The following is a 23543-nucleotide window of genomic DNA, read 5'->3' as shown; positions in this document are numbered from 1 at the left end:
AGATGTGGTGGTTGCTGTTTCCACGTTGGATCTGTTTTGTGGCCAGTGTGTGGATGGGGCTTCTGCCTCATATCACCTCCTCACACGCGGGGATGTGTCCTAACGAGATGAACCCCAACCTATGGGTGGACGCCATGAGTACTTGTACAAGAGAGTGTGAATCAGATCAGGTAAGGAAATGATAACTTCTTTTAAATGAGACAATTATTGGACGCAATGAAACTTTCTTTTACAAAAACAAATATAAATTGAATGAAAAATTCGGATTGCTTGAAAGAAACAATATTTGAACAACCATTAACTCTTGACTGCTACTTGGAAATGTTTACTTTGTATTCATCTTTCACTTTGTGCTCACTTTTGTTGTTATAGGCTGTAATATTTTCCCATTTTCAAACAGTTCCAGATCTTGAAGTCAAATATGACCTAACTTCATGCCATGTCCAGCGTCTCCTCTTTACGTTCTGCTTTCTGATTGCCACCACGTCTGTCTGTCTGTCTTGCAGGAGTGCGAATCCTCTGAAAAGTGTTGCCAGAATGTGTGCGGGAATCATAGTTGCGTGGCAGCCCGCTACACGGTGGGGGAGAAAGGACCCGCGGCCGTGGCCGAGACGGCCACCTGTGCCGGCTTCACGTGCACCCAGCAAGGGGCCGAGTGCGACATCTGGGACGGCCAGCCGCTGTGTAAATGTCGAGATCGCTGCGAGAGGGAGCCCCACTTCACGTGCGCCTCAGACGGTATGACCTACTACAATAAGTGCTACATGGACGCCGAGGCCTGCTCCAAGGGTATCAGCCTATCTGTGGTCACCTGTCGTTTCCACCTGGCCTGGCTAAGCACCAGCCCCACGGCGCCCCCGCTGACCACTCTCCGCCCGACCACCATCTCCTGGCAAGCGAGCGTCCCGCCTCCTGCCGAGCCTCGGGCGCCTCTGGTCCTGAGCGCCCCCGTTCACCAGACCGTCAACGCGGGCGACACGGCCAGCTTCTTGTGCGACGTAACCGGGGCCCCCCCGCCCGAGATCACCTGGGAGAAACAGCTTTCCGAGGGGGTGGAGAAAGTGGTCATGGGGCGCAATCACGTCCGAGGGAATATGGTCGTCACCAACGCCGGTCAGCTGGTCATCTACAGCGCCAAAATGCACGACTCGGGCGTCTACACCTGCGCAGCTCGCAACCCGTCTGGCTCGGTGCGGGCCCACCACGCGCTCACCGTGCTGCCCGTGGAGCCCTCAAAGAGTCCAGAAGCTATTCACTTGAGCCGCTGCCCCACCGAGGAATGTCTCGAAGCACCCGACAATCCCGACGTCTGCGCGAGCGATCTCCAAAAAGTAAGCTGGCTCTACGATCCGCTAAACAATATCTGTATTTCTTGGACTCACTGCCCTAGCAGCGGACAACGGCCGAGGAAGTTGTTGGAGACCTACGACGAGTGCATGCGATGTTGCGGTCCCGAACTGTCGGGCCCCTGCGACCTCTCCGCTCTTCAAGGTCCTTGTAAGGCCTATGAGCCACGTTGGGCCTACATCAGCAGCTTGCAGCAATGCCAGTCATTCATCTACGGAGGATGCGGGGGCAATGACAACAACTTTGAATCCAAAGAAGCGTGCCAAGAGATGTGCCCCTACCCAAAAAGTCCCAATTGCAAAACGTGCAAAGCCAGAGGCAAGATTGTGACCAGCTTCTGTCGCAGTGACTTTGTGGTCCTGGGACGCATGACAGAGTTTGCAGAGGATAAAGACTCGGGCCACGCTCTGGTGACTGTGGAGGAGATCCTCAAGGATGACAAAATGGGCCTCCGCTTTTTTGGTAAGGAGCCTCTGGAGGTGAACTTTCTGAACATGGACTGGAATTGCCCGTGCCCCAACATAACGAGCGTCGCTGCCGAGGGCCAGGTCATCGTCATGGGGAACGTTAGCCAAGGCATGGCTGTGTTGCAGCCGCACAGCTACGTGGGGGCCTCCAGTCCTCGCCGTGTACGCAAACTTAGAGATGTCATCTCCAAGAACACCTGTGATATTCTCAAAGCTATCACCAGCAGCCCGTAAACACGTCGATGAAACTGCACGATGGTATTAACATCTTTGGAGATTTATGATACAATAAAAAAACAACTGGCCCACAATTTACTATTTACCAAATACAACAATTGCTCATAAGAAGTGGAGCAGTAATAATGTAAGAGTTTATATTTTTATATGTAAAGTGCTCCATAGCGTTTTTACTGACTGTTAAAAAGAAGCACATTTAGAACTAATAATAATAATGACAGAATGACAGAATGACAGACTGACGAATTGAGCCAGCCTGAAATATTGACGCAGTGATCGTTCGGGTCTACCGCTGGTAAATGATGGAAGTTCTCTGTCTGCTTTATATTTATGATAAACTCATTCTATATTTTTGTATCATGTTGATGAAATGAAACGTGGCATTTCTGTTGTTGTAAATTGGAAGAAAATAAAGATTTGGGAGAGATTTGAAGTGTAACGGCGTCATTATTTCATGTGTAATACTTCTTGAAGTGAAAAACAAGTTGTTGTTTTTGTTGGCATTAAGACCAAGAGCTCTTCTCTTCATGAAAACAACATTTGGAGCATCATGAGCCAGACAAATGGGCTGCGAGTAGCGAGTCAAAGCAAACTCTTTGTCCAAGTATTACAAGACCTTAAAAAAAAAGCCATTTGTAACATGACTGATCACATGAAATGTTTTATTTTCTGGAAACAAACTGTCTTTCAAAGAGCCCTGTGGCATACATACTCCAATATAATTGGGGTAAAGAACCCAAGGAGTAAACTTACCGTGCAAGAGTTATGCCTTTCATAGCGTGCCAGCACTTTTGGTATTACTAGCAAGCCTTGGTGGGCTTTCGACGAGGGTGTTCTACTTCCCGCATGAGATTCTGTTTCTCCCATCCATCCAGAGCAGCCAGAGAAGCAAGAGATCCGCCCTCGTTTACTGGCAAAACCTCCAGGGAGATGAGAAATGTACTTCCCCATCTGTTGAGGCTCTCCAGAAGGAAAGGCACCTCGGATCAGCTCGTATAAACAACTTTGATGTTACATTTACAAATAAATTGCATCGATATTCCACATAAAGGTCTTTTTTTTTTGGGAAACATCCACCTGCTTGTCTTTGTGGTGTCTAAAATTGATGAATGAACTGGTGAACTAGTTTTCAAATCAGACGTTCACATATTTTAAAAAGATGTATGGCTATAGAAAAATGCTAGCAATATCTCTATTTTTTTTTTTTAAGATAAAGAGAATTTGTCATTTTAGTCATGACACCAAGTCGATGCAGAATTTGTCTTTGCGGGCCATGTAAAATGAGGTGGCGGGCCGGATCTGGGCCCCCGGGCCTTGTGTTTGACACCTGTGTCATAGAATCGATGACAGGTGTGATATGTCTGACGTCATTAGCGCATTTCCAAGCTCACTCCATGCAAGCATCGATAAGAACTTTCCAAAAGGGACTCCATTTTGCAAGTTGGAGACTTCAAAACATTTTGCTCCAAAATGACGAAGCCCTTCACTCACTCACTCACTCACTCACTCACTCACTCACTCACTCACTCACTCACTCACTCACTCACTCACTCACTCACTCACTCACTCACTCACTCACTCACTCACTCACTCACTTACTCACAGACGCTTGCATCGCTTGGAACAAACATTGCACGGGCTCCAAAGGAAAGCCATGCATTCGTTCCAAAATGACAACGACAAACATCCAACAAAAGGAATACAAGCCACATTTCAAGACAATCGTTCAAGGCAAGGAACGTCACAAGTCGCACCAAGCATCATGCATAGTAAGTGAAAAAATCATTATGGTTTTATTTGTGGACTTTTATTTATTATTTTATTGTTTATTTGTGTTCATTGTTAAAAATGACTGGCCTGTTGTCTTAGGAGTCCATTTCTGTCATTTACAGTAAAAATAAAATGCATTTTTTATCAAAAGGCAATCTTATTTTTATTGTTTTTCATTTCATGATTTCCTCTGTAACTGTTTCCAGTGCAAATACTAAACTCCCATACCACAAGTCTTATTTTTGCAAGAAAATGATTTGAAATCACAAATATAGCACTTTTTTTTTTTTTTTACTCTATCACTGTTCCTTTAAAAAGTCCACTTCAAGTTCCACCTTTCCAATTCAATTAATATGGTATAAAAGCTTTCAATCTTTATTAGCAACGGTAGTTCCACAAATTGACAAGCCCATTGAAACTCAGTGCGCATTTTTAGAGCTTCTAAAAAATGTGGCAAAATATTTGTGGCGGAATCTTTTGCCCACACTGCTCTGAAGTGTGAAATGTACTTTGGAACCAGACAAAGAAACACTAGAACAGGAACAGGCAAGAATTTATTGGAAAGCTTTTCGTATTCTTACTGGAATGGTAATTAGTGGTTACTACACCTATCAAATGCCATCAGTATTAGTTTTCTTTTCAGCCTTTGCCATAAAACTGTGAAGCCTGGTATCTATAAAATGTTCAATTCAATTTCGGCCTATTAAAAACACATGTGAAACTTTTTTTTTTCCAAAAAAACAACACTTTTTCTAATTTAAGCGAGCCAGCTAAAAGGGTAAAAAAAAATAAAAATAAAAATCTGCTTTGATTTGTTGCTACAGAAGGTATGCTCCTAGTTTTTGTTCCTTCCTCTCAGACGTTTGATGATGGGGTCAACGCGTTCACAAGCTCGGTTCACCTGAGGCAGTAATCGCTGTGGTCCGTCTTTTGCACAATGAATGTTGATGTTTGCTTCTATCCGGAACAGATGAAAGATTAACACCTGTGGAAGAGATCAGCGTGCCGGGTGGTTGGAGAGCTTTTTTTTGATTCATGACATCCATCTGTTATGGCCATAATAGTAGGAACATCTATTCAAAAGATTCAGTAGCCACTCAAAGGCTTTGACTGGAGTTTCATAGATCCCACGGTGATTTATCATCCGCTTTCCACCTTTGAAGTTGCTACAAGTTAAAATCAGGACTAGTTGGGCTGAATGTCAATCAAATGTCAAATAGCCCAAGGGACAACATGTCAAATAGCAATTGGAAGTGCAGATAGTTTCCTGTGACCACCTAAGCCACACAGCCACATTGATTGCGGGTGGCTTGTCACCCACCGACTGCTGCCTCCATTATCATGTCAATCGATTGCTTTCAAGCCATATATATATATATATTTCTTTCACAATTGTACGTAGTGAGCACATTAAATACTACTTGCGTTGTTGCTGTTTATACTGTTTTAAATTGTATCATTGCTGGCTTTGAAAAAAAGTATCATTTAATATCATTTAAAAATGCTTTGATATCAAGCCACCTTCAATTGTTTTCAGTGGAGTATGAATATTTGATTTAAAACCCTTTATTGCTAGTGAGGGCTTCAATTAAATGCTACTGTAGCGCCGACTAGTGGATCGTTGCTATAACTACATCATAGTTTATGTATCCCAACAACACTTGAATTTATGTTACCCTAAAAATGAAGGCTTAACCAAAAAATGGGAGACCAATGAAACATGAACGCTTTCATTGATGACTATCCTATTTTCCTTTTTTAATACAAGCATGATAATATTTTATATTTTGGTGGTACATAATTCAAGTTTTATTCATCGATTTGGTTCACAGAAGAATCACATCAACTGAACAAGCTTCCCTAGTTGCATAAAAAAAACATTGCAGCAGCTTAAATAATGATACAGTACAAAAATATACCAAGTGGGTTTGTCACAAACGTTTTTGCGGACAGTACAGTGGCACAGTATTTCTTTCTTTCTTTTTTTTATCGACTGGTTAAAAAAAAAAAAAGTAACGTAAAAATGCCTCCCTCACTTTGTTGTGAACTGCTGTTTTGTTGCAGTAGAGACAGCTCATTAGAAAAATGATACATTCACTTGTTTTCTCCCAACCTGGCTGAAGGCACTTGCGGTCAAATTCGGAGGAGCAAATAAAGCTCGTTTTTCTTCTTTAGCGCCCTATTTTCCTGACATATAGGGCATGGCCGGCCGACTGACCCCTCCGTGCCAAATGATGAAGTTAGCAACAGCTATTTGACACCAAGGCGCTCAAAGGTCAGCTGCAGCTCTACGACACCAGTCCTGCATCTTTTGCCATCCCGTAGAAGATTCCACGCTGTGATATGAGATTTGAAGGAGTATCAAACTCTGCAATCTGTCCCTTGTCCAACACCAGCACTCTGCAAGGAAGGACACCAAGTATGGGAGATCATTTTTGAATCCCCTGCTGAATTTTCCGACATTTCTCACCTTGTATAATCCATAATTGTGTTGAGTCTGTGCGCAATAGTGAAGACGGTGCAGTCTTCAAACTGAGTTCTGATGGTAGACTGGATAAGATCATCCGTCTCTAAGTCAACGGCAGCAGTGGCTTCATCCAGTACGAGGATCCGTGTCTTCCTCAGAAGAGCTCGAGCTAAACACACTAGCTGCCTCTGGCCCACGCTGAGAAAGCACATTCAGTCATTCTAATCTGGAGCTACGTATTGGCTAAGCTAATCATGGTGGTTAGTTTCCTTACCTGAGGTTCTCTCCTCCCTCTGAGCACTCCATCTCCAGTTTTGCTGGCTGGTTGCTCACAAACTTGCGCAAATGCGAATGTTCCAGAACTTTCCACACCTCGTCATCGCTGTACTTCTCGAAAGGGTCGAGGTTCATCCTCAGTGTTCCGGAGAATAAGACTGGCTCCTGGGACAAAAAAAAACATGCAGAAATGAAATGATTCAGCCATAATACAAGTGATGTTTTTGTGTACCTGTGGAATGATTGTAAGCTTGGACCTCAAGTCGTGCAGACCTATCTCTGATATTTTAATATCGTCAATGGAGATCTCTCCTTCAGCTGCTTCCAGCAAACGGAAGAGGCAGAGCGTCATGGATGACTTGCCAGCTCCTGTTCGACCTACAATCCCAACCTGTAGAAAATGTCATCAGTAAAGGCGCTCTTCACCTTCTTCCCATTCCCTTACCTTCTCTCCTCCTTTCACACTCAACGTCAAGTTTTTCAGAACCAGATCCAGTCCCTCTCGGTATCGGACGCTGTAGTTGTGGAAGTCCACGTTCCCCTGCGTGGGCCAATCAGGATTAGGTTTCTTCTCCTCGATTTCCCAGGGCGCCTTTTGCATGTGAATATAAAAAGAGCAAATGAAGGACCTGTCACACAGCTTCCTGATGTCATTACAAAACCAAAACATCCTTGTTAGCGTCATTTGCCATATCTGGATTTCATTTGATTGCCGTTGCTGTGAGACAATGCAGGAATGAGTTGTACATTTCTACTGAGTTCATGGAGCACAAAACCTTTTTTTCAGGAAAGGAACAAGTAACATCATTTTGAATTTCTTGTAAGCTTCTTCAAAAGTCCTCAACGCTGTACCTCTGTCTTGGTCTCGGAGTATTCCTTCACTCGTTCTACGGCCACAATGTTGTTCTCTAAATCCGAAGTCATTCGCACCATCCAGTTCAGAGACATGGTCACCTGCCAACACACAAATTCAACTTACTGAAAAGAATGTCTTGTCCTGTGTTGTTCATATACCAAGTCAATGATCTATTTGAGTAATAGCCAAAATAACTTAAGAAGAGTCAGACAAGGCACAACTCTTGTACTGTATTCAGTAAAAGAGAGAATTTGATTTTTCCTGTCTCGACATGTACCCTACCTGTAAAGCATAAGACACCGAAAGCCCCACCAGGCCAGGGCTAAGATCATTCTTTCCAGTCACAGCAAATAGAGCGGCAAACAACACGATGCAGTTCCCGATGAATTCGATGCGGACGCCCAGCCACCTGCGGGACATATCACAAACTATTTACCGTTGTCCTTCCACTTTTTGGAAACAGGTGCGGACGTACCTATTGGACACTATACCGGGGTAGTAACTCTTTTGGTTCTCATCCACTTTCATATCACTCATGCAAACAAAGGCGGAGTGTCTGCCGAAGGCTCGGATAACGCTCGAGCCGGTGATGGTCTCGGAGAAATGGGAATAAATGGGCGAGCGGCTGACAGACTCCAGACGCTTCAGCTGCCGAGATGTGGCCACATAAAATCTCTAGAGGCGGTGAGCGAGGGGAGGAAAACAAACAGGAAGTTACAAGCCACTGCGTACGCGTGATATCAAAAGACATGCTACACATCCATACGTCAACAATCATAGAGACTGTGCTGACAAATCACCTGCAACCAAAAAGCCTCTGAGAGTTCACTCAACAACATGTTAAGTCTCTTTAAGCTTAGTTCATATTTTTAGTCTGTACTGCTTGTAAATATCAGGCTTGAGCTGCAGGTGGTTTGTTATTTTTCTTCTCAAGAGGGAAGTCGCACACTAATTGAAACGTGCTCTTCGTGTTAGTACTGTTATTATACTTGATGAGTCAGTAGTTTGGCTATGATTGACATCCACAAAACACATCTACAGGGGACAGCCATGCAGGGAAATAGTCCCAAAGATGATCAAGAATGTTAGTACTAAATTAAAGAACAGCAAATAATTACAACTACCCACAGTCTTCTTCAAAATTCTGCTTGGCTCAAAAAAAATCCAATTCATCGAGAAGCAATGATTTTTCAGTCATAATATAATTCAATTGGATCCAATAGAACTGGCATCATTTAAAAGCTGCTCCAGTTCCGAGGTACATGATTTCATGAGATGATGCCTTGCTTGATGGAGACTTAATGACAAATAAGCTAAAAGCAACAAACAGGATCAGAGAAGGAACATTCTCTTTTGAAATGTAAGTCAAAGTGTCATTTTTTACATTTCTCTAAAAGCTTTGGTTTCATGCTCTGATATAGAGAGGAGGTAGTCTGGGCCATTCCACAAATATCATTCATGCACAGTATGAAGAAGCTCAGTGACTTCTAGTATCAGCACTTGGGTGTCAAACCCAAGGCCCGGCGGGCCAGATACGGCCCACCACATCATTTGACGTGACCCGCATTCCAATTCATACGTCAAAATGTCCATTTGTTTTGTGCCACCAGAGCTTTCAGATTGCGCTATCGTCATCCGTCTGTCTCGTCTCGATAGTCCGGTTAACGTCTCGGTCTCGACGACGACACTAGCTAAGAGTCGACGGCACATACATTCATCACGATCAGACATGCGTGTAACAGACTTGTTGACTATTTACCTGAACCCAGCAATAGAACACTGTTAACGGGGCTATGACTATGAGGAACATGGGGGTGAGGGCAGAGCATATGAGCAGCACATTCAGTGTGTACCAGAAAGTGCGCATCCATATGTCAATTTGATGTGGGATCTGACAGTCTATGGCATCCATGTCTTTGCTGAAGCGGTTTAATAAGCGCCCAACCGGGTTGCTCTCAAAGAAGGCCTGAGGAGCTCGCAGAACCCCCTGGAGCAGCTTGCCGTGCATGAGCTGAGCTGCCAGTATCATACTGTAGGTCTGGGACAACAGGGAGTTAACCAACAACAGCACACCTGCGAGCGAGAAGGGGTAAGCGACAACTGTGTTAATGGATTCCCATCTGACACTTACAAAAAAGCGATGATTGTTTTGCAAAAAAAAGCAAGATCGCTTTGCTTTTTCTCAAGAAAACTAATTGGGGGGAAAAAAAAAAAGATCAGAACCGAAATACGGTAAACACTCGTTACATAATCCCTCAACTCCACCACTACAGGGAGCCGCGGTTCTACAGATGATCCCTTTTCTGTGTCTTGGAGAAGAATGTGGGCGGGACAGGAAAGCAGAATGCTGAAAAGTTGCATGGATTTGAAAACAAAAAGCCAAACACCAGAGAGTTAGGACAACGGCAAACGTGCACAAACGCCATGCATTGTTTCCCGCAATACCTGGACAAAGATGTAGACGAAAGCCAGGGGGGCTATGACAACGGCAAATATAGGCGTGCTGGAAATGATAACAATCATGGTGGAGAGAGAAACAAAAAAAGTGAACAGGAACATGAGCACGGTGGAAGGCAGGCTCTCATCGATAACGAAGATGTCTTTGGAGAAACGGTTGAGGATGCGTCCTATGGGAGTGGTGTCATAAAAAGACTGCACTGTGTGAAGTTTGTTGGCCAGCAGGTTATGGTGCAGCTTCCTGGCTGCCCCGATATTTCCCATGGCTAATGTAAAGGAAGAGATCATGACCAGGACACCTGAGATTGATTTCAGAAAAAAAAAAGGGGGGGGTTGTTGTCAATTGGAAAAATCGCATGCCAGGTTGGAAAGGTCAAGATTTAGACCAGGGCCCGACCGATAAGGATTTTTTTCAGGCCCAAGAAAATATGGTGCCTTCAATGCTTTTCAATGGCTGTCAATTATATGCAGAATTTCCACGTCATGCGTGTTTCTCTTACCAGAAATGTGTCGTAATGAACGCATTCTTGTGATATTCATTCGTTCATTTTGAAAACTTGCAATGACTTCAACACATTTGATGATATATTCTTTTTAAGGACACGTTGATTTATGTGTCAGAAATACTGTCCAATTAGTTCGAATACATTCATGTAAAAAAATAAAAAATAAAAATCCATAATTGGCCATTAATCGGTCGGGCCCTACATTGGACAAATGTATGCATGATGCACAATGATGAATGAACAAATGAATAAGATTGTCGTTCAGAACATGCATTTAAAACAACGCTTTTCAAACGAGCCATAGTTTGAAGGTCAAGACAGGAAAATCATTTGTGTCACGTCATTTGAAAAAGGCCATCCCTACATTTAAAGATCCACGTGGCAATAAAACGACCGAACCCATGAAAATAAATGTCAACCACATATGCAGTCACTTTTGAAATTGTTTTTTTTTTTTTTTTTATCCAAAGCCTTTCTTACCTTGCGTAATGCCTAGAGCTGCATACACACCCACCCTCATCTGAACATTGTCCTCAGTGTGATTTTTCAAGGCATCATTGGTCCACTCACTGAGCCAAATATTTGCTCCGATGGCAGCTGCACTCTGGCAGCCGTATAAAATGCAAATCAGCACAGATAGCAGCAGTCCCACTGCCTTAGCGTATTCCAGGTAGACCTTTAGTTTCACCTGAACAATCAATACAAGTGACCATGGATGGGATGATACACAAACAGATGGCTCAGTGAAAATGTTTGGGCAAAGGAACTAACCCTGCCTGTTTCTGCAGTCTCTGCCTGGATGAGTTTCTCCATTTCTCGTGGCTGCTTCTTTTCTTGCGGCTCCGGGTGCTTCCTCTGACTGCAGCCGTGTCTCCTCACTGAGCGAGATTTCGGGGTCTCGCCATCTGCTGAGATGATGCTGATTTGCCTTCAGTGAAAAGAAATGAGGACAGTTGGAGACAGCTTCGTTGTCTATTGACTTGGAAACGGTGACGTTGTACCTTATGAATTTTCTCTTTGCTTCATTGATTCCTGGTTCTGTGTCCACCATGTCTATGTGGTTGCTGAGGGTATCTTCAGGGAACAAATCCTCATCATTGATCATTTCTTCTGCAGAAACACGAGACAAATAAATGTCATTGCAACTAATATCAGTTTGCCAATTGGATCTCTTCAATTCTACCTGGGGCCTCATCCTCTATCATGTCCTCCAGAGCGTAGTTCCTGAGAAACTCAGCAAATGCTCCATTCTGCTTGAGCAGCTCCTGATACGAGCCCATCTCAGACACTCTTCCGTCCACCATCACCACTATATTGTCCACCTGGGGCAGGTAACTAATGCCATGTGTCACCAAAATACGCGTCTGGGGTCAAATAACAAGGGAAATAATAATTCATCAGAGCAAATCGGGACGTTCCATAGCACTTGTGGGAAGAACAAACCTTGCCCTTTAGTGCTCCTTCTGGACCTATGAGGTTGTCAAATATATGTTTGGACACATGGGCGTCCACAGCAGACAGCGGGTCATCCAGCAGGTAGACATCGGCGTCACTATAAACAGCTCGGGCGAGGCTGACTCTCTGTCTTTGGCCTCCCGACAGATTAATGCCCTGCCGTAACATTCATTTTCAAACCCTTGGCCATAATTATCAAGCTACACAACGTCGAGAAGAGGGAAAAATACCTTTTCTCCTATTTCCGTCATGTCTCCTCCTGGCAAAACGTCCAGGTCAGGGGTTAAAGCGCAGGCCTCCAAAACGCAGCGGTACTTCTGTTCATTGTACGCTTTCCCAAACAGGATGTTATCTCGCAGCGTGGCATTTTGGATCCAGGCCTGCTGAGGAACGTATGCCACTGATCCCTGACACACAGACAGACACGTATATGTTGCAAAAATGTCCGATGTTGCTCGAATGAATTGTTCGCATTCGTGGTGGTGGCAAATCAAGATGAACTGATAATACTGCATACCCGAATAGAAACATCTCCTTCAAGTTTCTCCATTTCACCCAGCAGGGCAGAAATGAGCGAGGACTTCCCACAACCGACGTGGCCCACCACTGCCAGCAGGGAGCCCTGGGGCACCAACACGTTAATGCTAAAAGAAAACAGTCAATAAGTCACACCGCTAACTCTGGAAGCATGAAAAGAAAATACTTGACCTACTCGCGGAGAACCGGAGAATCTTCTTTAGCCCAGGTGAATTTTCCATTCACAACGGTGACTGAAAAATCTGTTCAGCAAAGAAAAAAAAAAAAATGGATTGAGCCAATTGTGAAAGACTCAGACATGAGTAACCTTTTCACAACTGGGTGAAAGTTGGAAACGGGAAATAGTGACTCTACACAAAGGCGGGAGAAATTACGCAATCAATTGCTCAGCGCCAATGCATGCATTCTTAGGCATGAGTCATCTTTTCAAGTGAAGTAGACACGTTTTGCTCTTGCCTGATGCTGTGTTCTTTCTGTCCACTGAATTTGGATCCAGCTCATCGTGACTCAGGAAATTCTGGATTCGCTTCAGTGACACGCTTGTCTGGAATCCAGAACAAACACAAGTGTCAAGTTTTCTTGTTGGAATAAGCGCAAAGATACAAAACGCCCGCCCACCTGTACGAGGCTGCTTATGACTTGGGGAAGCATGTTGAGAGGGAAACGCAGAATATTAAAGAGAGACAGTGACACAAAGGCCTTCTCCGCATCCAGGATGTTGTTCTTATCCACCGTCACGTACACAGCAAATGTCGTCAGCGCAACCTGAGGAAAACGCCAACAAATGGTTGCTGTAGACATAAAGCAGCCTTTTCCATATTGCTTGTCTTCAATGAGACAAAAAAATGTATACTTTTGCATATTTCTAGAACGTGAAAGGAAAGATTTGAATTTAGCACCGCGCCATTTGCTTATTACTACATCTCTCCTGAGCAGCACTGTGTAAATATTAACTTATTTAAAACATAATTCGAGTGACATCACTGTTTGTTTATACAAATGAACACAAGATCCGTCTTGATGTTCCTTTTTCAGAAAGGTCACTTCAAACAGATGTTACCTGGTTGGTTGAAGAAAACAACGGTATTTTTTTATTTCTTTTTTCCAACTCTTTATACTTCAGGCTTTTACTTAGTTAATGGTTAAGTCAGAGAGGCTCCGGATGAGCAACTGACCAACAGACTGTAACTGTGATTATTATCTCGGATTGGATCAAATACGAAAAATACCAAAAAAGGTGCACTGGTCCAAGCCATGGTGGACAATGCTCCCAAGTAGGCCGCCTTCTTCAGCACATTGAGCTCTTTTTGCCGGATGGCCAGCACCTTTTCCTTGAAAGAATTCTCCCAGGCGTACAGCTTTAGTACTTTGATGCCATTAAGGATCTCATTCATGAGTTTAATACGACTATCTTTATGCTGCATTTGCTCCACCTGAGAGAGAAAAATCAATGCAAAATAAAAAACATCACAAAATCACTAATTTGTAGATGATGTACAGATGGTTAACCAAATATGAAGTAAGTTTGTGCGAAGAATTACATTACAAAAGGTTTTTTAAGAAGTGGCCGTCAATACCTGGTAGGCACGGCTCTTCATAGCTATGACGGCATTAAATGGGATTAGGAGGATCATAACGGCAACTCCGGCCAGAACAGAGGGGCCCAGATTCTGGAAGCGAAAAAAAAAAAAAAAAAAGCAAATGGGATTTTTCTTTGGCAAAAATAAATCAAAGCAACTGGACAAACCAACCTGCCAGAGGAAATATAGTGCCAGCATTATTTGAAGAGGAGCAGACCACAGCATGTTGAGGAAAGTGGTGAGGTCCACGAACCTCTGAGCATCCACAGACATCAGATTAACCACCTCTCCCACCGTAGATGAGCGTTTGGCGGCGTTGGTTATGACCAAGGACTGCGCAAAACAAACACAACCACAAATCATGACAGCGCAAACGGAAGAGAGACGCTTGCGTGTTGTGCTACCTTTCTGTAGATTGCGCCGATGAGAGCTGTGCGGACATGCATGCCCGTGATGAAGCAATATTGAAAGTGCTGGTGCAGGATGAGAGTTTGCAAAAAAGCTGTGAAGAACATGAGGAAGGCCAGCGAGTAGCCCCACCAGTCGGGGACACCTTTTTGCTTGATGAAGGAGATCAACATTCTGGAACAAAGAAAACAATGTGGGAATCCAATTTAGCAGTACAACCACAAACCGTCATTATTTTCATTCACCTGAGTAGCTGGGGGTTAACAAATGTAATGACGTCCTGCAGAAGCTTGTAAGCTGAGCCAATCAGGAAGTAGGGTCCAAAAGCTCTGACGAGCGAACGTAAAAACGATGGCCGACGGGGTACAGATTTGGGATTGGATAGCAGGACTTCAACTTCTTCTGGGCTAGTTCCATTTTCGCCTCCTACGTGGTTGTTGGCGGATGGTGGCGGCTTGGAGTAGACAACGTCATTGGATAGATTGGGTTTACTGGAAAACGGTAAAAACGCTAGCTGAAAATACATTTGAATGATTGAAATGACAATCATCTGATACAATATTGGGAAAGTACCTCTTGGTTTTGGCTTGCTCCATTTCCCATTCTTTGAGGAGTTTTGGCACCATTGCCTTTGAGCTGTCACGCTGGTTCAGAGACCAGAGGTCCTTGGCCTCAAGAGGCATTTTGAATCCTTTCACGGCCAGACTGAGAAAAGAAAAGCAATTTCCAACTCGAAAATATTTCTCCACCACATTTTCGAGCAATTTCACAGTTGCAATTTTTCTTCCACTGGAAAAGGCATTACAATGCATTTTACTTGCCCCTAATGCTTAATTGTATTTCCTGGAACTTACTAATCACCATTTCTGTACTCCAGGCTCCAATTTCATTGGAAATTGGATTAATATGATGTCCAATATGAAAGGGAGACTGACTTACAGAAAACAACATGGAAGCTGGTGTGCTGGAATAAGTCAGATCCCAACTAACATTATTACCTTGGATAAATCAAATCAATATGGTCTATAAATGTCCTGTGCCTTTTTTTTTTTGTGATGCAAATCAAATCCTACCAAGGTGCATGCAGGTAACCAACCTTGTGAACCACCAAAATGTTATGGTTGATAGAAACCCGGCTGTGGACTCAGGGCAGACATTCTGGGCAGAACAAAAATGACAAGAGTGGAATAACTACGAGCATTCTATTTTTCATTCAAGTCCGGCATGGCCACTCATTGAGTTGTCCTCCAGCTTGTCCGTGTGATGATGGATGAGTAACAATCAATGTCTGTGAGCGAGCATTTCATTCAGGAACTTGAATGTCTGATTCAAACATGCTGAAACATGCAGAGCGGGTGACGTGATGACTCACGGGGTCTGTGACAACATTGGAAAAGAGCGGTGGTTTCTCATTGAAGCAGCACAGGATCAGCTCCAAGACCACCAAGCCAAAGTAGAAGTAGAAAGTGGTGAAGCGTAACGTGTCGGTGACTTCAACCTGACATTTGCATCAAAGACACAAGCACACACAATGACGGGAGGGAAATGCCTTTGTGAGAGAGGTGTGCTTTCCAAGGTCACTTTTTGAACAATGCTTCATTGAGACCCAAATATTTCAATGATCTCAGGTACTCTTAATCGAAAGGCCGTGACTAAAACAATCAATGACGTGATGAACTTGATCATTAACATTCTTCTCATAACAAGCGACACGACAATCAGCCACGTTTCGGAAGGAAGCGCGATTTGTTATGTAAGCTTTGTCAAACATTCACTTGAAACTTTGCATTCATTGATTCATAGCAGTTTCTTTGATGAAACAGGTTACAGGTTATTCATACCTTGACTTGATATAATGATTACCGTATTTTCTGGACTACAAGTCGCACCAGCTATAAAATGCATAATAAAGAAGGAAAAAATTTACCGGAAAATACGATAAATTACTTTTTTTTTTCTCCCATATATTCATAAGAAGTCGGTCCACATCAGGAAATAGGGAAAAATGTTTGCTTTTACGACGGACAACATGAATCCGAAAATATTCGATTTTTAGAGGTGATAATCAGATCATTTGGACAATTTTAAGCCCAAAAAATGGCTTCAAGCGATGATCAAAATAGCCATCCATTTATTTGATGATTGATTCATCTGGACATCTAACAAGGAACAAAGATGCTTTGGAGTAGTTTTGATATATTTCGAGAATATGACATCACACTCACATATATGGTCAAATTTGAGTCTCGTATTAAACCCGTAGTCATGTTGTGCTACTACGCATTATGTAAGAATGTTAAATGTTCCTGTTTTAAGATTGAGCACACACACTTGTATCTGCATACCTGCCCGAGGGATTATTTGCAGCTCTGAGAAGTACAGTAAGTACTTTTCAAACAACAAGCCTCGTATTCCCTTTCTGCTTAGCTGTGGCCTGGGTTGACCCGTGTAAAACATCCACTAAGCCCCAAGACAAGGCAGAGAAAATGCTTTTGTTATTCTTGTCGAAATCCAGGAAATTTACCGGGTCCGATTCAACCCCATAACACGGTTTTTATTTTATTTGAATTATTTTAGGGCACTAAAAATAGAGCTGTTAAATAGAATTGATTGTTATCATTGTGAGTATTATTCCTTTTTTATGATATTATCTTTAAGGTTTCTTTGACCAAGGAAGACATGCATTAAAAACATTGAATAGAAATAAAAAACGGTGCTACCTGAGACCAAATTTAGAATCAACCTACTTAACAGCATGTTTGTATTTTTTACGTATGTTGATGTTTTCCGTTTTAAGACCCGAGACATTGTTGCATGAATTTTGCCATTCATTTTCTTGTCTTGTCTTGTCTTGTGTGATTTGAGGTCAAAGACATCTTCTCACCTGGCTGGACGCCAGTAGGATCTTGGAGCGGAAAGGCACAATGGCACACAGCACAGACAGGAACCAGAAGATGAAGAGTATCCCCGAGGACTGAACCCCACGTAACCTCTCAAACTGGATCAAAAACGTGGCCAGCAGCTGAGTGAGGAGGACGCCAGAAGAATATCAAGCAAAATGGGGGGGAGGGAGGGAGGGAGTGAAGGAGACTGAGTGAGATTAGCTGAGACAACATTTCAGGGCATGTGAGGTAAGCCACGGTCTGACTGCTCCCATCATTTTACACGCCGGCTGCGTTAGATGAGCTACTCACACTCTTTTTTTATTTTTTTTTATTTTTTTTTTATAACCTACTATTACAGCCGAGTTCATCCAGGGTAAAGCGCCTGATCTGCCTGTGATTAACATCATAACACTCCTTCGAGAAAATATGAAAAAAAAAAATCTTACAAATAGTGGGGTTGAAGAATCTCAGCTATCCAGGTCCTGTTTTTTCATGGAAGGGTTAGCTAAGGGCATGAGACTGACTTGGCAGGACTCCATTCAAAATGATTTATTTGACAGGAGGCCACTTAGGAAATAATTATTGCATGCAAAATGGTTGTATAGAAGAAGGAACTGAAAGCTTTCTGTCCAAGATGATACATATTTTTGATCAATACAATTCATAGTTGATTGGAATAACATTATTAACAGTATATTGTTGGTGTCGGGCAAAAACCTGGTTCCTCCAAAAGATCCACTTTTCAAAAACCTTCAAGCATTAACAGACAGGGCTATCAATGAGAGCGCAAGAATATTAATTTGTAAAAATAACACCCACACGTATAGCTTAACCAAAAGTGAAGATTGAGTGAATATATTTATTTCGGGCGCAAAAGAAAAACAACCTAAATATGACTAAACTAGCATTTTAGCTCAAAAAGGAACGCAAATATAATTGTGACTGATGAGTTGGGCCAACACCAGTGATATCAACTCATCCTCAGATGTACTGATGGAGCATATTTGCAAATATTTAGTGATATTGCTTAGTTTTGTGTCAGGTCATTAACTTCAACCAACATGTTTTATAAATATTGTCAGTGACTCCTCTGCTATTTTTTCTTCCTTGAATCCTCATTCTGTCTTTTTATTTGTTACAGAATACATTTTTGTAGTTTGATTTGATGCCATGGCAACTGAATCTGCATTGCAGTGGTTCTTTACAAATGTGGCATAAGAGAAAATAGTTACAAAAGGACTTTTGGGTGCACTTCATATTTCAACCGAGCCTTTTAAACGAGATGGTCTTTGCTTACCATGGTCATGCCCAGCACGAGCGGAGTGATAAAGAAAATGGGTGGCTGACCGATTCCCTGCTGCGTTTCATGAAATGTGTAGAAGAGATCGGTCCAGCAAACAACCCATAACAGCAAGCCAAACACCTGAGAGGGCAACAAAAATCAACAAAATGTCAGTTTTCGACACTTTTTTTTTTTCAAACCCAAAGCCAGGGGGCCAGATACGGCCCGCCACATCATTCCATGTGGCCCGCCGAGACAAATTGCACATTGAATTTATGTGTCAATATGAATATTGCAAATGGTCTTCACTTTTGAAAAAAAAAAAAAACATCTTTTTGAAATATTTGACCAGTTTTGACTCGTCTCTGATTTGAAAACAAATTATTTATCCGTTTGTTTTGAAGCTTCTAGTGAATATAATATGAGGCATTTCTTTGGGTTGACAGTCATAATGGCCTACCGAAAAAAAGTTGTTGCACACCATGGGAGCTTTTTGCGCTGCTGGTGGTTGTACTAACAAGCAGAAGTTGAATCTGTTACTAGGAGAACATTGTTTTTAATGGCCATACCCAGAGGCTTTCAGCCTCCAAGGATTCCCCTTTCAACCCAGGAATGAGAGCAATTCATCCACCTGGATATTGTACATGTGCTGCTTGTGAGTTGAAATGGACTAAAATGATGAGACTTGCCGGGATTTGATGGACAGTGATTGGCACTAAATGTTTTGCTCATTACATTGAAGGAAATATTGAAGCAGTGGCTGTTTGAAGTTCCTTCAAGGAAGGATTGCAGTTGTAGAACATCGAGCAATGTGAAGCTTGTTTACATGAACTAGCATTTGATTAAAAGTGCGTCGCATCATCACTTCCCCTAGAAATAAATCATTGGTACCTCCCATATTTCACCCATATTAGCATTTTTTTGCCGCTCCATTTATTGGATCAATAGGCTGCAGTGAAGCACAAGAGTAGCGTATGAATTATCGGCGATAGTAAGAAAGATTGTTATTGGCTGCATGGGGAACATGAAGCGAGATCATGTTCCCACAAATGGGTCCACAGATGGCTTGATCTTCTTTTCAATCAGGGGCAATTGGACGCTCGAATTTCCCAACACAACTGTGGTTGGTGACTCACCGTTTTGAATCGGTTCATGATGGACATCATGATGTAGCCTCTGTTGTTCTTCTTTAGGCAGAAAATGTAGATAGGTGAGACTGCCCATAAGTAAATGCATGGTACCCATGACAAGACGCTCAGCTGGAAACACACGGGGAGGTCGGGCTGATCTGTGTGGAGCGTCTGATTGGCTACCTGCACAAACAAAAAAAGAATACAGAACATCAAGACCGCAGCTAGTATTTTTTTTCCTTTTTTTTTTTTTTACAACCCCCCCCCCCCAAATTCTTCATTTATTGCTGATACAAATTCTTTCTAGGTTCCATTATATTATAACAAACCCTGATGAAAAAAAATGATATTCAATTAATTTGGAACACGATATTTTCCAAAAACAGAGCCAGCACACTGGGCTTTGCTGAGGACTTATAAGTCATTAAACAAACAATGAGAAAAAAAAAACGATTGCCACATTGTTATTGGATGAAAGCCATATTTTCTACAATAACTAAGGGAGGAAAAAACCAGAGGTGAAGGAAAACTCAACATGAATCATAGAGAGATGCGTGCTGGTTATCACGGTTCCCTACAAACGGACGGACGGACGGACGGACGGACGGCCCACCCACAGATAGAACCAAGATAAACACAGCTGGCAGCCTCCATTCACTTTCCGTATATCAACACTCCCATCGACTGAGGCATGCATGCATGCATGGGGTGATAGGTAATCAATCCAACTAATCAGTCTGCTGGAGTTTTTCATCTTATCTTTTTTGCCACACGATACAACACAAAGAAAAAAAAATGACAAAAGGTATAGAAACTCAACTTTAAGCTTTTTAACATGTCTTTTTTATATGCATGATAGAAACTGAAGTTATAGAAGTAAAAATAAGAAATAAATATAAACAATAATTCATAAATAAATGAATGAACGAATCAATCAATCAATCAATCAATCAATCAATCAATCAATCAATCAATCAATCTGAGGTTATTAAATGTTGTCCCACATTTAAACAACCTGTGCTAAAATCTACCAAATCTTTCAATTTCAGTCATGTTCAAATGGATAAAGAGTGTTTTAGTTAGTTGTCTTGTTTTGCTTTGCATGGGTAAGCAGAATTTTGTTTATTTATCCTCAATTAAGGTCACGGATGTGCTGGAAGCCTTCCCAGCGGTCTTTTATCAACAACAAATCATGTTAATCCGAAGAAATACCCCATTTATTCTCCAAATGCATCATTCAGTTAAACAAGCAATGAAGGATTTACAATCACAGATTTGTTCACTGCAACTTGACTTGACAACAAATATTGAAACAGATGTTGCCTGTTACGCTAAAAAGTTGTTAAGCGAATGCAGGGAGTCAAATGCAAACACCTGTAAAAAAAAAAAAAAAAAAGAACAGGAAGTGCTTGCTGGACATTTTCTCTTACGCTCCAACATGGAACTTTCAACTGTCTAAATTATGGCCTACATAAAAATGCGCCAAATGTTTATTTACTTGTAAAAGTAGAACTAAAAGTCGTATAACTGGCTTATGGCTTTGAAGCCAGCTTCTATGAATCCACTTTAGGAATCTCCCAGATCAGCCTGCCAAAGTTTTACTGATAGTGCTGTGCAAATATTAAAACAAAAACAAAAATCAAGAAAGTCAGCAACTGTGGGACAACACTTGAATGTTTTTTTTAAAAAAAATGTAAGACTTGAATGCCCGCCATTGTTTTGCTATCCAGACATTGCTCATTTTAAAGCTTTTGTAAAATTCATTTCCTTTTTTCTAGGAATGTATTTTGGTACGGTTCTGTTTTCAAATGTTCGTTTTTGTTTGTGTAAATGCTTTTAAATGTTGTCTGAATCCCATTGAGAAACTGCTTGGTCATGCTTTAGCTGTATGACACTTCACAAAGTTGAAACAAAACATATTCGGTGGGAAACTTCCTGACAAAAAGTCTCTTCTCGCTTCTTCATTTAGCTTCTTCCCTTTCCGCATCAAAAGTACAACAGTATGCAAGAAGAAAAATACTCTTTCAGCATATTCACTTTATGACAAATAGCCATCAGGAGTTGAAGTAGGGCGGCTGACTACAACACCTTCCGCCAACAAATACAGATAAGAAGACTTGAACATTCAAACTCCACACAGGAAAACTGTAAGGGGACATGGCTGAGGTCAACAGAGCTCCACCTAACATGACATCATGCTCAAGGTTGATCTTAGTGTCAGACCAGAGAATTAAGTCTCTCTCTCTCTCTCTCTCTCTCTCTCTCTCTCTCTCTCTCTCTCTCTCTCTCTCTCTCTCTCTCTCTCTCTCTCTCTCTCTCTCGCCCTCTCTCTCTCTCTCGCCCTCTCTCTCTCTCTCGCCCTCTCTCTCTCTCTCTCTCGTGATACGAGTCATTGGTGGCTTTGGGCGAGCTCCAGCAGGCTGCCATGTGCATTTTTCAAAGGAAGACCTCCATCTGGATCGAGATCGCTCAGATTAAATAGGAGTCCCGCTCACTAGGACCTTCAAAAGGATCTGTATCCACTTTGGGGCCCCTCAATCACAGCAACCCAGAACTGCACATTTCAGCAGTTTTTGCCTCAAGTTGCTGATCTCATTTTCAAACTCCTCAACCTACTGGACGCACATGGCACTTCAGGGGGTGCAGGTTCGAGTCCACCTCCGGCCCTCCCAATTTTGCATGTTCTTCCTGTCCCACATCCCCAAAACCTACTGATCCAAATTGCCACGAGGTGTGTATGTAATAAATACAGCATAACACATGAATAATAGACGTCTAAATAACACAACATATGCAATGCATCAAAGAGGATGAAAGCACCGGAAACCTTTTTTTTTTATGCAAAAGCACATCATGCAATTCATTCATTCTGACAGCAGGGAAGCTTCTCACGATCGAGTAGTAAAGTTAGCGCTCCGTTCGTTCCTGATCTGAAGAGCAACACAAAGAAGGCTTCAAAGTCGAAGGAATGCAAGAGTGAAAAATGCATTCCTGTGTATCAACGAACGCACAAGCGAGCAGGGATGCGCAAAACTTACCCAAAAGGGAAGCTCGGGTCCGCACAGCCGCTCCATCTCCGGGAATAGTCTTTTGCCCTCCTCAGCAGCAGCAGCAGCAGCAGCAGCAGCAAGCGGCAGCAGCAGCAAGCAGCTTTTCTTATCTCTCAAGGACGCTGCTTTAATAGTCACATGCCCGACAAATAGACACACAGGTAAACGGCATACGGAGGTAGACCGACCGACCGACCGACCGACCGACCAAGCGCCAGTAAACAAGGCGAAGGCGCTCCTTCCTTCCTTCCGCTCTGCCTAGAGGCAAAAAAAACACAAGCAAGCAGAGCAGAGCCGAGCAGAGCCGAGCCGAGGCAAAAAAAAAAAAAAAAAGTCTCATTTCACATGTCAGAAAAGGGCGTGAACTTCTTTTGGTCATGCCCCACTTGGGCTCCCCTCCTCTTTTTTTTCTGTACAAACAGCAACGTCAGTGGCACGCAAGCATTCTCTCTCTCTCTCTCTCTCTGTCACGAAAATAAAATGCAAAATGTCACCAAATGAGGCTTTTCAGCCTCCCTCAAAAGTTGGAATGTTTTTCTGCTCCTCATTATGGCCATGGATGAGCTGGAGCTCATCCTACACACTTTGGACTGAGACGTTCAACTGTCAACATATTGCTTGGTTCAATTCAGTGTCTGATATTTATTTGTAGTTTTCACCAATCCAAAAACATTTGCATCGTGACCTGGACGCTGGACGTGCCCAAATTGACGCATTTATTCAAAGGTTTTGTGTGTTCTGTAAATATCCACTAGGTGGCGGCATCAACGCAACAATCAATACATTGTAAGTTTAAACTGTATTTCTGTTGACAGTAATGTAATACTGTTGCG

At 42.5% G+C, this 23543-nt stretch overlaps 2 protein-coding genes across 2 annotated transcripts; one reads left to right on the top strand and one right to left on the bottom strand.

Annotated features, from left to right (window-relative positions):
* On the top strand, nucleotides 1-2466 carry LOC147039135 (WAP, Kazal, immunoglobulin, Kunitz and NTR domain-containing protein 2-like). Its single transcript, XM_085903170.1, has 2 exons — nucleotides 1-170; nucleotides 507-2466. Exons 1-2 carry the CDS (start codon nucleotides 3-5, stop codon nucleotides 2046-2048), a joined length of 1710 nt encoding a protein of 569 aa, XP_085759296.1. The 5' UTR covers nucleotides 1-2; the 3' UTR covers nucleotides 2049-2466.
* A 3103-nt stretch (nucleotides 2467-5569) lies between these two features.
* Nucleotides 5570-22979, bottom strand: abcc3 (ATP-binding cassette, sub-family C (CFTR/MRP), member 3). The gene is made up of 31 exons (XM_085903169.1): nucleotides 22699-22979; nucleotides 19667-19843; nucleotides 18546-18671; nucleotides 17248-17385; nucleotides 15736-15861; nucleotides 15460-15521; nucleotides 14937-15068; nucleotides 14609-14854; nucleotides 14360-14537; nucleotides 14127-14288; nucleotides 13953-14045; nucleotides 13605-13808; nucleotides 12994-13140; nucleotides 12832-12919; nucleotides 12551-12617; nucleotides 12356-12482; nucleotides 12069-12245; nucleotides 11827-11994; nucleotides 11567-11747; nucleotides 11385-11493; nucleotides 11155-11311; nucleotides 10864-11071; nucleotides 9866-10176; nucleotides 7896-8095; nucleotides 7703-7829; nucleotides 7417-7518; nucleotides 7010-7156; nucleotides 6797-6955; nucleotides 6563-6729; nucleotides 6292-6486; nucleotides 5570-6221 (listed from the first exon to the last, which is right to left on the bottom strand). Exons 1-31 carry the CDS (start codon nucleotides 22732-22734, stop codon nucleotides 6110-6112), a joined length of 4629 nt encoding a protein of 1542 aa, XP_085759295.1. The 5' UTR covers nucleotides 22735-22979; the 3' UTR covers nucleotides 5570-6109.
* Between the last annotated feature and the right edge of the window lie 564 nt (nucleotides 22980-23543).

Source organism: Syngnathus leptorhynchus, chromosome 22 (genome assembly GCF_054491065.1).
Source record: "Syngnathus leptorhynchus isolate UIUO chromosome 22, UIUO_Slep, whole genome shotgun sequence".
Classification (NCBI taxonomy): Eukaryota; Metazoa; Chordata; class Actinopteri; order Syngnathiformes; family Syngnathidae; genus Syngnathus; species Syngnathus leptorhynchus.
The sequence above is the reverse complement of the archived record's forward strand: the minus strand, read 5'-3'. Positions and strand labels throughout refer to the sequence as shown.

Coding starts and splice junctions, on each gene's coding strand:
- LOC147039135 (XM_085903170.1), top strand. CDS start 3: ATGTGGTGGTTGCTGTTTCCACGTTGGATCTGTTTTGTGGCCAGTGTG. Junction 171..506: donor GAGAGTGTGAATCAGATCAG/GTAAGGAAATGA, acceptor TCTGTCTTGCAG/GAGTGCGAATCCTCTGAAAA.
- abcc3 (XM_085903169.1), bottom strand. CDS start 22,734: ATGGAGCGGCTGTGCGGACCCGAGCTTCCCTTTTGG. Junction 11,312..11,384: donor GCAAAGAGAAAATTCATAAG/GTACAACGTCAC, acceptor TTTTCACTGAAG/GCAAATCAGCATCATCTCAG. Junction 7,519..7,702: donor CGGTGTCTTATGCTTTACAG/GTAGGGTACATG, acceptor GTGTGTTGGCAG/GTGACCATGTCTCTGAACTG.